This window comes from Onychomys torridus, chromosome 4 (genome assembly GCF_903995425.1).
Source record: "Onychomys torridus chromosome 4, mOncTor1.1, whole genome shotgun sequence".
Taxonomy (NCBI): domain Eukaryota; kingdom Metazoa; phylum Chordata; class Mammalia; order Rodentia; family Cricetidae; genus Onychomys; species Onychomys torridus.
This window is the reverse complement of record NC_050446.1, coordinates 85,818,280-85,831,804: the sequence shown is the minus strand read 5'-3', so window position 1 is coordinate 85,831,804 and position 13,525 is coordinate 85,818,280. Positions and strand designations below refer to the sequence as shown.

The following is a 13,525-nucleotide window of genomic DNA, read 5'->3' as shown; positions in this document are numbered from 1 at the left end:
CCAAAAGAAGACCACACACATAGGGCTATTCACCCAATATCATTGGCTAAATGGATCAAGTTCCCACAACACAACCTGAATGATCTGTCACTGTTCTTGATAATATCTTTTAATATTTTTCTCAGAAGCATTTTTTATTTTATGATTTATTTCTGAGATTGGAGGAATGTTAATCTGTGTTTTCCATTGTTGGAACAAATAATGTCCCCATAAATTCATGGCTATATTAGCAACATATGTCTTTAATTTTCCTATTTGTCCTACTGGCGCTATGTACCAGATCCATCTTGAGCAATGTTTTAATTGAGATAAAGTTCCAATTCCTAAAAACTGAATGTTTGTCACCTGAAAAGGACAATCTGATGCCAAGATGTTGGTGAAAGTATTGTTACATCTACTCCAGTGTTCTCTTCTCTTCTTAAGATTTTGTTTTATCTACTGAAGCTGTTCTGTTCTTGATTACATCTAGAGCAGGGTATTTTTGTTGTTGTCATTTCTGCTTTTTTTTTTTTTAAATAACAGGCACTGTATCTTTTAATTGCTCTGTGGATTAGTTTATCCAATGCTGACACAGAATTATTGAATCAAATTTGATACTGGGGTGTGTGGGAGGCACCTTAGTGTATTTCTCAACAGCAAAGTGTTACCTTGCATGTACCTTGTTGAGCTGCATCCATTATTCCAATATGGGCCTGTTCCATACCTTCTGCATACTCCAAAAGGCTAGGCATTTCTGTTTTGATTATCTCTAGCGAAAAAAAGCAAAAACAAAAACAAAAACAAAACCTTGTTTCTAGGAACTCTTTGCCTATAATCCCTTTTCAAATGACCCTGCTTACCACAGTTAAAATATCTGACATTTTGATTTTTGTTCAAAATTTTAGAAATTACTTTTTCTATCAGAGTAGCATCATACATGTGAGATCCAATGTGTAGTGGGTAGCCATTCCAGCCTTGGCCTGGAAGTTCCAACCCCCATTGAAGCTTCGGTAATTGTCACGCCTACAAGGCGGGGCTGAGAGAGGATGCTGAAGACCCAGGATCAAGAGGAGAGGCTTCTCTTGGTTTCAGGACCCTGGACGCTTGGAGGTAGACTGAGCAGAGTTCTCCAGAGAACACTGCCGGACTGCACCATACCTTTCCCAGACCCTGCAACCTATCCCTTCATTTGTAAGTTACCCCACAAAATAAACCTCCCTTTTAACTACATGGACTGGCCTTAATAATTTCACCAATACCAATGCCATTCATATTTCTAATACATTCATCTACTGGTGCTGATCTTGCTTTTAAAGGCCTAATCACCCTTTTGTATTCTGAATTAGCATTTTCAAAAGCCAAAGATTTGATTAATATTTGTCTGACTTTTGAATCTGATATTATTGTATTTACAGCTAAAGTCAAATTTGCAAAAAAAAAATCAATTTCTTTTGGGCCTTGTACAATTTTACTGAATAAATCAGACCACTTTTCTGATTTTTCAACCTTGTCCCAAACAATTAAGGGTGCTAAATGACATTGCTCTATGGTATGATCATCAAATTCAAGCTGCCTTTGTAACTCAGCATATTGACTTTTACCTAGGACTGCTCTTGGGAAATATTAATACCTGTAGCCCTATTTCATTTTTCTATGGCCCTAGATTCCTCTTTCCACAATGTTCACTATTGTAACTGAGGACCAGCTTCCAATATTGCTATACCAAATCTTTCCAGTCTTGGAGGATAATTCTGTCTTGAGTTGCCCATGGATTTAACATCTGCTTCACATAGGGAGAGTGCATACCATATGAAATGAATGCTTTCTTAAATACCCTCCAATTTAGTATTTCTATAGGATTCCATTTAACTTCTTCATAACCTTGGGGGTGCCTATCATCTCCTGTTAGTTCATGTTTAGTAACTGGACAAACTAAGGTTGGTTTTATAACAATGCTAGGCCATCCCTTTTCAGTTTCATGATGAAGTGGTTCAATAGGCTCTTGTTTAAATTCCTATGTTTGTGTCTGAATATTTTTCCTTTTTTCATTTATAAGTCTTTCTAATGTTTGTATGTTTTCAATTTACTTTTCATATTTGGCACAAATAAATCACTGTGGGTGTTAAGGATAAAATATGAATTACCAGACTGGTAGTAATTAAAATTGATATTATGTCAATCTCAGTGAAGTCAATTATCTTTTCATCATCTGCTTCTATTTTCAAGCTGTCTAAAGTACCATTATTCTGCCTCCTAACACATAGTATTATGATATTTCTCATCTTTAATGTGGGAAAGATTTTTCCTTTCAGTATAACTCTCTACTGAGGACTTCCCAGGTTTCTTACCAAATCCTGATGTCTTCTGAGTTTGTCCACAGCTGGCATGATTTCTCTGTCCATATTATTTTACCATTTTTTGGAGTACCAAATACTGTTTTTATCTAATTCTTAATAATTTGACTATACCAATAAAGACCCAGGAGCAAGATGCTGGAGTAAAAACCTGCTAGCTTAGAGAAGCAGAGAAGGTACCTGGCTGACATCCCATAATGAGATCTTTCTCTAACGCTGTCTGAAACAAAACCCAAACTGAATGTCTCTCCCTTATACTTCCTGTGCACCTATATCTTTCCTCATGACTTCCTCTTATTCGCTATGTTTTGTTTCCTGTCAACTGGTTGATTGCTCTATTGACCTATGGCTGACCTTATTTAATCCTGTTTACAATATTCAAGAAGAAAGCTCTTGGATTAAAGGTGTGTGCTAGGGCTCAGCCATACCACAATTAGAACCAAGTTTTTCCAGTAACAAACTTGTCCATCTCTCCATACCTATTTAATACAGTACTCGAATGCTTAGCTAGAACAATAAGACAACCAAAAAAGGTCAAAGGAGTTAAATAGGAAGGGATAAAGTCAAAGTATCTTTATTTGTAGATGATACATGATGGTATATATAAACAAATCTAAAATTTCCACCATGACACTCCTACCTCTGGCAAACACTTTTGCCAAAGTAGCAGGATACAAAATTAATACAAATCCAAAACCAAACCAAAACAAAACAAAAACAACACTACAACAACAAAACATGTAGTCTTCCTATATACAAATGACACATGGCCTGAGAAAGAAATCAGGGAAAGAATACCTTTCACAATAGCCTCAAAAATATCTGGAACTAATTCTAACCAAGCAAGTGAAAGACTTGTATGATAAAGATTTAAGATACTAAATAAAGAAATTGAAGAAAATATCAGAAAGTGGAAAGATTTCCCATGTTGCTGGAAGCTTCAACATTTCCTACCTCGGTTTTTATCACAGTGTCACAACAATTAAAACAGCACAGTGTTGGCACAAAAAAATGGACATGTTGATCAATGGAATCAAATTTAAGAACTAGACATAAATCCATACACCTATGAACACTTCAGTTTTGATAAAGAAGTAAGAAATACACACTGGAAAGAAACTGGCCAACTAGATGGATGCATGGAGAAGAATGCAAATAGATCCACACCTATCACCCTACACAAAATTTAACACCAAATTGATCAAAGTCCTTAACCAAAGACCAGATACACTGAGCTTGACCAAAGAGAAAGTGAGAAATAGCCTTGAACTCACTGGAACAGGAAAAATCCTTTTAAAATAGAACACTAATTACTTGGGCACTAAGAACAACAATTAATAAATGACACTTTGTGAAACTGAAAATCTTTGTATAGCTAAGGGCACCACTATTTGAGTAAAGCAACAAGCTACAGAATGGGAAATATCTTTATCAATTACAAATAGGATAGATGATTCATTTGCACAATATCTAGAGAATTAAATAAAACTGGGAATCAACAAAGCAAACACAATTAAATGGGAGAGGGACACATGTCTAAAGAGAAAGTTCCCCCTTAATGAAACACAACTGCCTGAGCTCTTAAGAATGGTACAATATCATTACTTATCAGGGAAAGATAAATAAAAACTACTTTGAGGTTTTTAAATTTTTAGTGTTCAACATTAATTTTTATCATGGTCAGATATTGTTATTCTAAATAAGTAGCTATGAATTTCATATATTTGCTTTCAAATAATTCTTAAACTAACTCATTCCTATGGATTTCCATAGTCAATTTTTGATTCTCCATTCCGTATTTCCTTAACCGACATGTGTGAATGATATTATTTTCTCTTTTTTTCTCATGTGTAAGTCATTTTATGTGATCTTATGGATATGTTTATCTAAAGATCAAGATTGTCCATGTGATTTTTCCTACCTATTCCTTGGTTATGTTTATACTTTTTGAAGTTCTTCAGCATATTGTAAAAAACTTTGATGAAACAACATGTTATTTTAAGGCCTGTTTCCATAATGGTAAAAAGAAATGACTCTAACATATGAATTACTAAATTTTCTAATGGATTTCTATATAAATAATATTAAAACAGGGAACATCAAGAAATTCTTTATTCAAGAGGATTGGAATAGGATTTTCAAATTGTCAGTTTCTGATTACAAGTGAATTAGCTGGATCATCTTTACAGATTCCTGAGGGTTTTTCTTGCACCAGGTTTCTACTTGACCCTGAAATGATCCCCTTTTCCAGTTGTTTCTTACAGTACACTCCTCCACCCCATCCCACTCAATCCCTTTACTCCCATCTTCCCCCACCCTCAGTCCACTCATGAAATCTCTTCTATTTCTCCTTCCCAAGGACACCTGAGTGTCTCTCTTGAGCACTCCTTGTTACTTAATCTTTCTGGGTCTATAGATTGTGGCATGGTTATCCTTTATAGCTATATCCACTTATAAGTGAGTACATACCGTGTTTGTTTTTCTAGGTCCTAGGTTACTTCACTTGTAGTTAGAGTTTTCCTGCCTGGCCCAGTCAGGACAAATCTCTCTTACCCACCAGTCCCACAGTTGTTCAGACCCAACCAAGAAAGCACACAGAAACTTACATTGTTTACAAACTTTGTGACTGTGGCAGGCTTCTTGTTATCTACTTTTTCTATCTTAAATTAACCCATTTCTGCTTATCTATACTTTGCCACATGGCTTGTGGCTTACCAGTGTCTTTACATGTTGCTTCTCATGGCAGCGGCTGGCGGTGTCTCCCCCCAGCCTTCTGTTTCCCAGAATTCTCTTCTCTCTTGTCCCGCCTATACTTCCTGCCTGGCCACTGGCCAATCAGAACTTTATTTACACAGAGCGATATCCACAGCACTCACTCAAGATGATCTTTTTCTAGTTCCATCCACTTGCCTTAGAATTTTGTGACATCAATATTTTTTAACAGCTGAGTAATCATCCATTGTGTAAATGTACTACAATTCCTTTATCCATTCTTCAGTTAGGGGATATCTAAGTTGTTTCCAGGTTCTGGTTATTACAAATAAAGCTGATATGAACAAGATGGAGCAAGTGTACTTGTGATATGATTGAGCATCTTATGGTATATAGCTGGGTCTTGAGGTAGATTGATTCCCAATTTTATGAGGAATACCATATTGATTTTCGTAGTGGCTGTACAAGTATGCAGTCCCACCAGCAATGTAAGAGTATTCCAACTACTCTTCAGGGTAGCACAAGCTGTCATTTGCATTATTTATCTAAGCCATTCTGACAGGGTTAAAATGAAATCTCAAAGTATTTTTAATTTGCATTTCTCTGCTGGCTAAGAATGTTGAATATTTCTTTTAGGTTTTTTTTTTTGCCATTTGAGGTTCTTCTGTTGAGAATTCCTCTGTTTTGACCTGTACCCCAATTTTTACTTGGATTATTTGCTTCTTTTGATGTCTAATTTCTTGAGTTCTTTATATATTTTGGCAATCAGCCCTCTGTCAGATATAGGGATTGTAAAGATATTTTACCATTATGTAGGCTACTGTTTTGTCCTATGGAAAGTTTCAGCCAAAACTTATAGCAAAAGTAGGTAAGTAGCCTGAACTGACCACCTCCTATGACCAGGCAAGGCTACCAGTGGGGGACTAGGACAGCAATGGAGCCACATAACATTTGACCTATAGTTTGTCTGGCCTATGGCATATACTGGGGTAAGGGTGACACATAGTTTGTAGGAGTGGCTAACCAATGACTGGTTAAGCCTGAGACCCATGCCACAAGAGTGAGCCTACTCCTAACACTATTTGGAGTACCAGAACCCAGAGGCTACATGGCCCAGATACCTGGGACAAAACCAAACACTATTGAAGAAAAATTGTTAATGTAATGTGCTGTGGGATATCTTTCTATATGCTGTGAATATATGCTGCTCTCATTGGTTGATAAATAAAGCTCTTTGGCCAATGGTGAGGCAGAATAAGGGTAAGCAGTATAGATGAACTTCTAAATGGTCTTATTAAATGAAAAAAAAAAACATGGAGCTAGATATTGGGGTGAAAACCTGAGAGACCAGAGAAATAGGGAAAAGCCACTGCTAACCTCACCTCACCAACTCTGCAGCTTCCCAAGATACCTACTCATGTATATCAATGCCTATATGCCTTTCTGTTCTGTTCTCTCATTCACTCTCCCAGATCAGCTCCCTCAATTCCCCTTCTTTCCAAGCTCTGTCAGTTTCTGTCTGTCTGTATAGACCTACAGACCTCCATGGTTGGTGCTGGGATTAAAGGCATGTGTCAGCACTCGGGAGACAGTGGATCTCTGTGAGTTCAAGGCCAGCCTGGGCTACAGAGAGAGTTCCAGGAAAGGCACAAAGCTACACAGAGAAACCCTGTCTCAAAAAACGAAAATAAATAAACAAACAAACAAACAAATAAATAAATAAATAAATAAGGAAAAAAGCAAAAAAAAAAAAAGGCATGTGTCACCATGTCTGGCTTTGTTCCCCAGTGTGGCCTAGAACTCAGAGATCCAGACAGATCCCTGCCTGCCTAGTGATAGAATTAAAGGTGTGTGCTACCATTGCCTGACTTCTGTTTAATATAATGGCTGGCTTTTCCCTCTGATCTCCAGGTTAGCTTTATTTATTAGAGCACAAATAAAATATCACCACAAAGCAGTACATTCAAACTGAAGATGGAAATGAAGAAGGGTGGAGTCAAGGCAGACACTCTGAGCTGCTACCAGGAGAAGCAAGATATGAGGGAACAGGTAATGCCATGAAGCCATGTGGCAAAATGTACATTAATAGGAATGAGTTGAGTTAAGTTGTAAGAGGTAGATAGCAAGAAGCCTGAGCCATAGGCCATACAGTTTGTAGTTGACATTAAGCCTCTGAGTGATTATTTTATAAGTGGCTTCAGGACTGTAGGTAGGAGAGATTCATTTGGAGAAACTTTCTACTACAGTAATGATGCTTAACAACATTCTGCTATACTTATAGATTGGGACCTAGCCCAATAGTCATAAGAGAAGCTTCATCCAGGAACTGGCAGAAACAGGTGCAGAGATCCACAGTCTAACATTAAACTGAGCTTGTGTAAATCCTGCTGAAGAAAGGGAAAATGGCTTGATTGTAGGAGCATGATAGGTCAAGAACATCATAAGAAAATCCATCCACAGAATCAATTAGCCTGGGTTCATAGGAGCTCACAAAGACTGAACCAACAACCAGGGAGCCTTCATGGGACTGACCTGGGCCCTCTGCATATATGTGACAGTTGTGTAGCTTGGTCTTCTTGTGTAACTCCTATCATTGGGAGCATGGGTTGTCTTTGACTTTTGTGCTGACATTTGGGACCCTATTCCTCATATTGGGTTGCCTTGCCCCGCCTATATAAGGCAGGGTACTTAGTATTACTACAACTTAATATAGCATATTTTGTCAATATCCATGGTAGGCCTTCCCTTTTCGGAATAAAAACAGAGGATGAGGGTGAGTCAGAGACAGAGTGGGGATAGGACTTGGGAGGAGGGGAGGGAGTGAAAAATATGGTCTGGCTGTTAAATAAATAAATAAACAATAAATAAATAAATAATAAAAACAATACAAACAAAAACAAACTAAAAAAGGCAAAGGCTACAAATGAACTCAATTGAAAATCATTTATGTAGGTGACCTGAGGTAGAAACATCAAGATGAAAAAATAGATTATGAAGAACAAAATATATAACAAGATGAGGGTAGTATAACTTACCTTTTTTGAGCTATATGTTAACAGTATTTTGTTAAGCAGACATGCATCTGAATCATTACATGCTGCTTGAAAGCAAGTACCAAAATTTAGTTATTAATTACCATATTATATACCTGCCTCCCAAATTAAGACAAAGGAGAGATATTATATGTAACAAGAGAATTTGAGAAAATGAGAAAAGTCTATAACACTTAGATAGGAAAATGACATAAACATAGATGTACCTACATTGCCTTAAAATATTCTAATATACTTAAAGCCCCCAGTAAACTTAGAAATCAAACCATAGTAATATACACATCTCAGAGTTATGAAACTATCAATTCCCAGGGGGCTAATCCATGAACTAACAGCAAAACTCCTGAAAAGTAGTGGAAATGTGATGGAATAATACAGTATGGACAACATAAAATTTGAAGAAATAAACAGCGAGTTCTAGAGCAAGCAACCAGAATATATGCAATAATGTAGAATGTGCCACAAACTTATAATATTTAAACAATGATGATTTTACCAAAAAAAAAAAAAAGAATGCAAATGGACAACTCTTTAAAACACATTTCAAATTGTAGTCACACCAGGAGACTTAAAATATGAAAAGCCCCTTTACACACTGATCCATCTTGTCAGCCCAATCTAATAGGAATTAAATGACTATTCCAGTTTATTCTTTCAAATATGAGGTGATGTATTTTAACACAATATTAATAATTTTTCTCATTAAAAAATAATATGGAGTCAAGTCAATGCATAGAAACATGTAGTATGTAAAGGAGGAATTTTCAGTATCTAACACAATATAATATTCTTGCATTAATACTAAATAAGTTTATCTATCACACAAATTGGCTGTTGTATATGAACAAGAGTCCTAGGGCTTTTGAGTTTTAAAGCAATAATTGAATTACAATGAGATAGCCATGACACAAACATTGCTTTAAAATTATAATCTTAATTTTTGGAAAGAAATAAGCCAGAAGTATCAAAAAACTATACCTATTACTTTGAAATATTACTGCTTTGAAGAATATTTTAATTCCTCTCAACTCAGTTCCTTTCCCTTGAGTAAAGGAACCAAAGGCTACAAATAAACTTAGTTGAAAATCATTTATGTAGGTGAGCTGGGGTAGAAACATCAAGATGAAAAAGTAGATTATGAAGAACAAAATACAGAGCAAGATGAGGGTAGTATGACCTAATGCTAGAAGACCAGAGAATTGTGCTCTTCCAACCTGGGCAGGCATATATTCTACTCTCAGTGTCTTTGAGCAATGAGAAGCACAGGGAGTTTTACTCCTTCTCCAATTCATCACTCACCATGATGAAGGGAACACAGGTTCAAATGGTCCTTATGTGCATGTGCAACAACACAACCAATTAATACAACTGGGAATAACATTCAATATCTATTTCATTTTTAGTTTTCTATAGAAACTGTCTTTCCTGAATACTATTTTTTTCAACAGTCAATGCATAGAATATTCAAAATAGAATAACAAACAAATTGGCTGTTCCATTTGATGACCAATAACTATGTGACTATAATAATGTTTTCTTAACTTTGAGATTTGATGCTCATTGATTTTTCTGACTTACTAGAATCATTGATAATATCTGATTTGTATCAATAAAAACTTAATAAAATATAAGAATACTAATACATATTTAGCTAAAATGAAAAAAACTATGATGTACTCTAAATTATTCATTTATGGTGTATAATTAAGTGGTTTTTCACAGTCTTCCAAAACAATTTATTAATCAGATAAACTCATTTTGGATTTATTTGATGGTTTTCTTTGAGTTTCACCTGCTTACCTTCTTGCATTTAGAAAAAGGTATTTCATAATACAAGATAAAGTTTATGACCCATTTTTCCTTCCATGTGATTTAGATTTAGCAGTTTTGCTTATCAAATATGGAACTTTTAAAGCATGTCTGTATAGCTGATATATGGTATGCTTAGATAAAACAAAGCCTCTTCCAATTTTACTCTAATTTTCTTAGTTACTCTTCTACTGCCATGACAAAACACTAATAACCAAATCAATGTGTAAAAGAAAGCAGTTATCTGAGAGGCTTATAGTTCCAGAGGATTAGAGTCCATTGCTATTATGGCAGCAAGCATTTGTGACAGACAGGCAGAAATGCACTGGAGCAGTGCCTGAGAGCTCACATCTCATCCATAAGTATGGGAGAGAGAGAGTGAGAGAAGGGGGCTAATTGGGTATGATATGGACTTTTGGAAGCTCAAAGCTTTCCCATAGTGACACAAATAAAACACTGATTGGCCAGTAGCCAGGCAGGAAGTATAGGTGGGACAAGCAGAGAAGAGAATTCTGGGAAATGGAAGGCTAGGTAGAGATTCACTGCCAGCTGCCGCCATGAGAAGATGTTAAGATACCGGTAAGCCACGTGCCACATGGTAACTTATAGATTAACAGAAATGAGTTAATTTAGGATAGAAGAAGTAGATAACAAGAAGCCTGCCATGGCCATACAGTTTACAAGTAATATAAGTCTCTGTGTGTTTACTTGGTTGGGTCTGAGAGGCTGTGGGACTGGCAGGTGGCAGGTGAGAGAGATTTGTCCTGACCATGGGCCAGGAAGGAAAACTCTAGCTACAGAGTAGGCTATGTAGTCCTGAACCTCCTTGCTGAACTGCAAGTTCTTCATGATTTTGGGGCAAGGCCAGATATTTTATTTGGTTGTGACTCATTGATGAGCTCACCATTCCACAGGCATAGTTACAAACCAATGGGAACACAGATGGCTATGGTTAAATCAGTGGACCAATAAGTAAAACAAAAATACGTAAATGTAGAGAGCGATTCCTATGTGTGTTGGGAGGGGTGTCAATATGAGTAGAAGGGAACTAAAAGTCAGGTGTAGTAACCAGATGCCATCAGGTTTAGCAGATATTGTCAAAGAACATATTTAATAAAAGAAATATGATGATTTAAAATTGTTGAGAGTTAAATATATCAACAAAGTTGAGTGAAAAATTTTTAAATAAGATACCCCAACCTCTACCATATGTAACCATCAATGTACATGATCAGACATAAGCATGCTTGCCTATAATCATCTTATTTCTGGAAAACACAATGGAGGCATTTATATGTTTTGTTAGATAATTTGTAATAGCCTATTTAACTTATTTGAATACACATGGAAATTGATTATAACCATTAACTTATAAATATTAGGACATGATATTAAAGAAATTATGACTTTTATCTCTGAATATAAACTAGATTTCAAATAATTATAAACATGTATACATATGGTTTTGTCCCACAAATTACTATCAAATGGTAGATTTTATATATATATATAAATATTTAAGAGCATATAATATTTACTTAAGTAGCCTTGGTAGTTACATTATTTCATCATATAAAGTAAAACAATGATAATGAAAATAAATTGATGGAAGTACATTCAAATACTATAAACACTTCATTCTTTCAGTTAAGGAATAAAATAAAGAGAAATTCTTAATTTATATGAATAGTTAAGACTTAACTGACAGATTATATGAAGATGAGACAACTAGTATTATTTTACTTGTTAATCATTTTGATTTCTAAGAAGATGTAGATTTTGCAAATTTCTTCACCATCTTTTGTAATAAAATTAGAATTAAGATTGGCATATAATGCTATACAAATATGTTTTAAAGGAAATATTTATAAGTAATTCAAATAATATATTCTTAATAATAATCTAGGGATTAATATTAATCTAGTGATGGGACAGTGTTGGAAACACTGGAAATTTCAGTAAGTTTTTGTGATTATCATATTTGCATCATTTTATTATATTCTAATCTTCAGACACAAAAGGTTATGCTGCAATATTATTCTTAGTGGTGAAACTGTAAGTGTGAGACTTTTGAACATTTTTCATAATAGTTATTTTCATGAACATATATTAATACTAACAAATAGCTTGCAGAAATGAAATTATAAGATTAAATTTCTAGTTGAAATGTGGTTCAAGTGTTGTGTAATCTGAAATTTCTTATTACATAAGAACTTTAAAAATTATCCCCAAATTCACATGTGATTTATCAGCTTCTTTATGGCATTTTTAATATCCTTATTTCTCAATGTGTAGATGGCAGGATTCAGGAGAGGTGTGATGACTGTATAAAACACAGCAAGAAACTTGTCAACCCAAGTGATGTTGACTGGCCAGAGGTAGATGAAAATGCAGGGTCCAAAGAATAGCACAACCACTATGAGGTGGGATGTACAGGTAGAGAGTGCCTTTGATGAGCTGTCTTTAGAGTGAAGCTGAACAGTTAATAGAATGCAAGTATAAGATATCAGCAAGAGAATGAAACAGGTTGTTGCTAAAACACCACTGTCAGCTTTTATCACAATTCCAAGAGTATCAGTATTCGTGCAGGCTAATTTCATCACCAAAGGAATATCACAGAAAAAGCTGTCTATTACTTTAGGTCCACAGAAAGGTAGTTCCAAGATCAGGATCAGTTGACTCATGGCATGCACAAATCCAATGATCCATGATATCAAAACAAGCCAGATGCACTTCTGTCTGTCCATGATGGTGGTGTAGTGGAGTGGCCTGCAGATGGCCACATATCGGTCATAGGCCATTGTTACAAGAAGTACCATCTCACCCCCTCCAAAGAAATGCACACCAAGGATTTGGCTCATGCAGCCCCCAAAAGGAAATGGTTTTATTATCTTTTACAAGGTCTGTGATCAGTTTGGGTGTATTTACTGAGGAAAGGCAGAAGTCAACAAATGAGAGATTAGCTAACAGAAAGTACATGGGAGAATGGAGATGATGATCAGTGATGATTAATATCACAACAAAGAGGTTGCCTACCACAGTCATCAGGTAGAGGATGGCAAATGGCAGCAGGAAGAAGATCTGTAGTTTCCTTGAGGCACAGAGTCCTTGAAAAATAAACTCAGACACAAGAGTCTGGTTTGCATCTTCCATTTAGTACAGTTCACTAATGCCTTACATAGAGAGCCAAATCAAGAACTCCTGGAATAGAAGATAACTTTTTAAAATTGTCAAGTAAGTAGAAATAAAGCAAATTGAAATCTCAGCAACTTATTCAGCCCAAATTTAAAATACATATTCCATGTGTTTATATACTGTGTCTTAGGAGAGAAGGTTCCTTAATGTAGAATGACAGGTCAACACATTTACACATCTGAAAGACATTATGTATACTATCAAAATGAGTGTATTGTCTAAAAATACTATTAGCAAATATTCTTCTTACATTTTTAGGCCTTAAATCTATGTTTTCTTTATGGAATCAGAGACAATTTTTCTTCAATGAATATCTGAGACATAGTTATAGCCTCTTTATTTGACTATCATAATTCCAGAATGATAATCTATTATCATATTTCAAACATAGACACAGAATTTCCAGACACAATTCTGTTGTTG

At 35.4% G+C, this 13,525-nt stretch overlaps 1 protein-coding gene across 1 annotated transcript; it reads right to left on the bottom strand.

Annotated features, from left to right (window-relative positions):
- Positions 1-12,141: 12,141 nt before the first annotated feature.
- LOC118582989 (olfactory receptor 4K3-like) lies at positions 12,142-13,060 on the bottom strand. The gene is given in 2 exon segments (XM_036186188.1): positions 12,142-12,780; positions 12,782-13,060. Coding segments are annotated over 2 exon segments (918 nt in total).
- Positions 13,061-13,525: the final 465 nt, after the last annotated feature.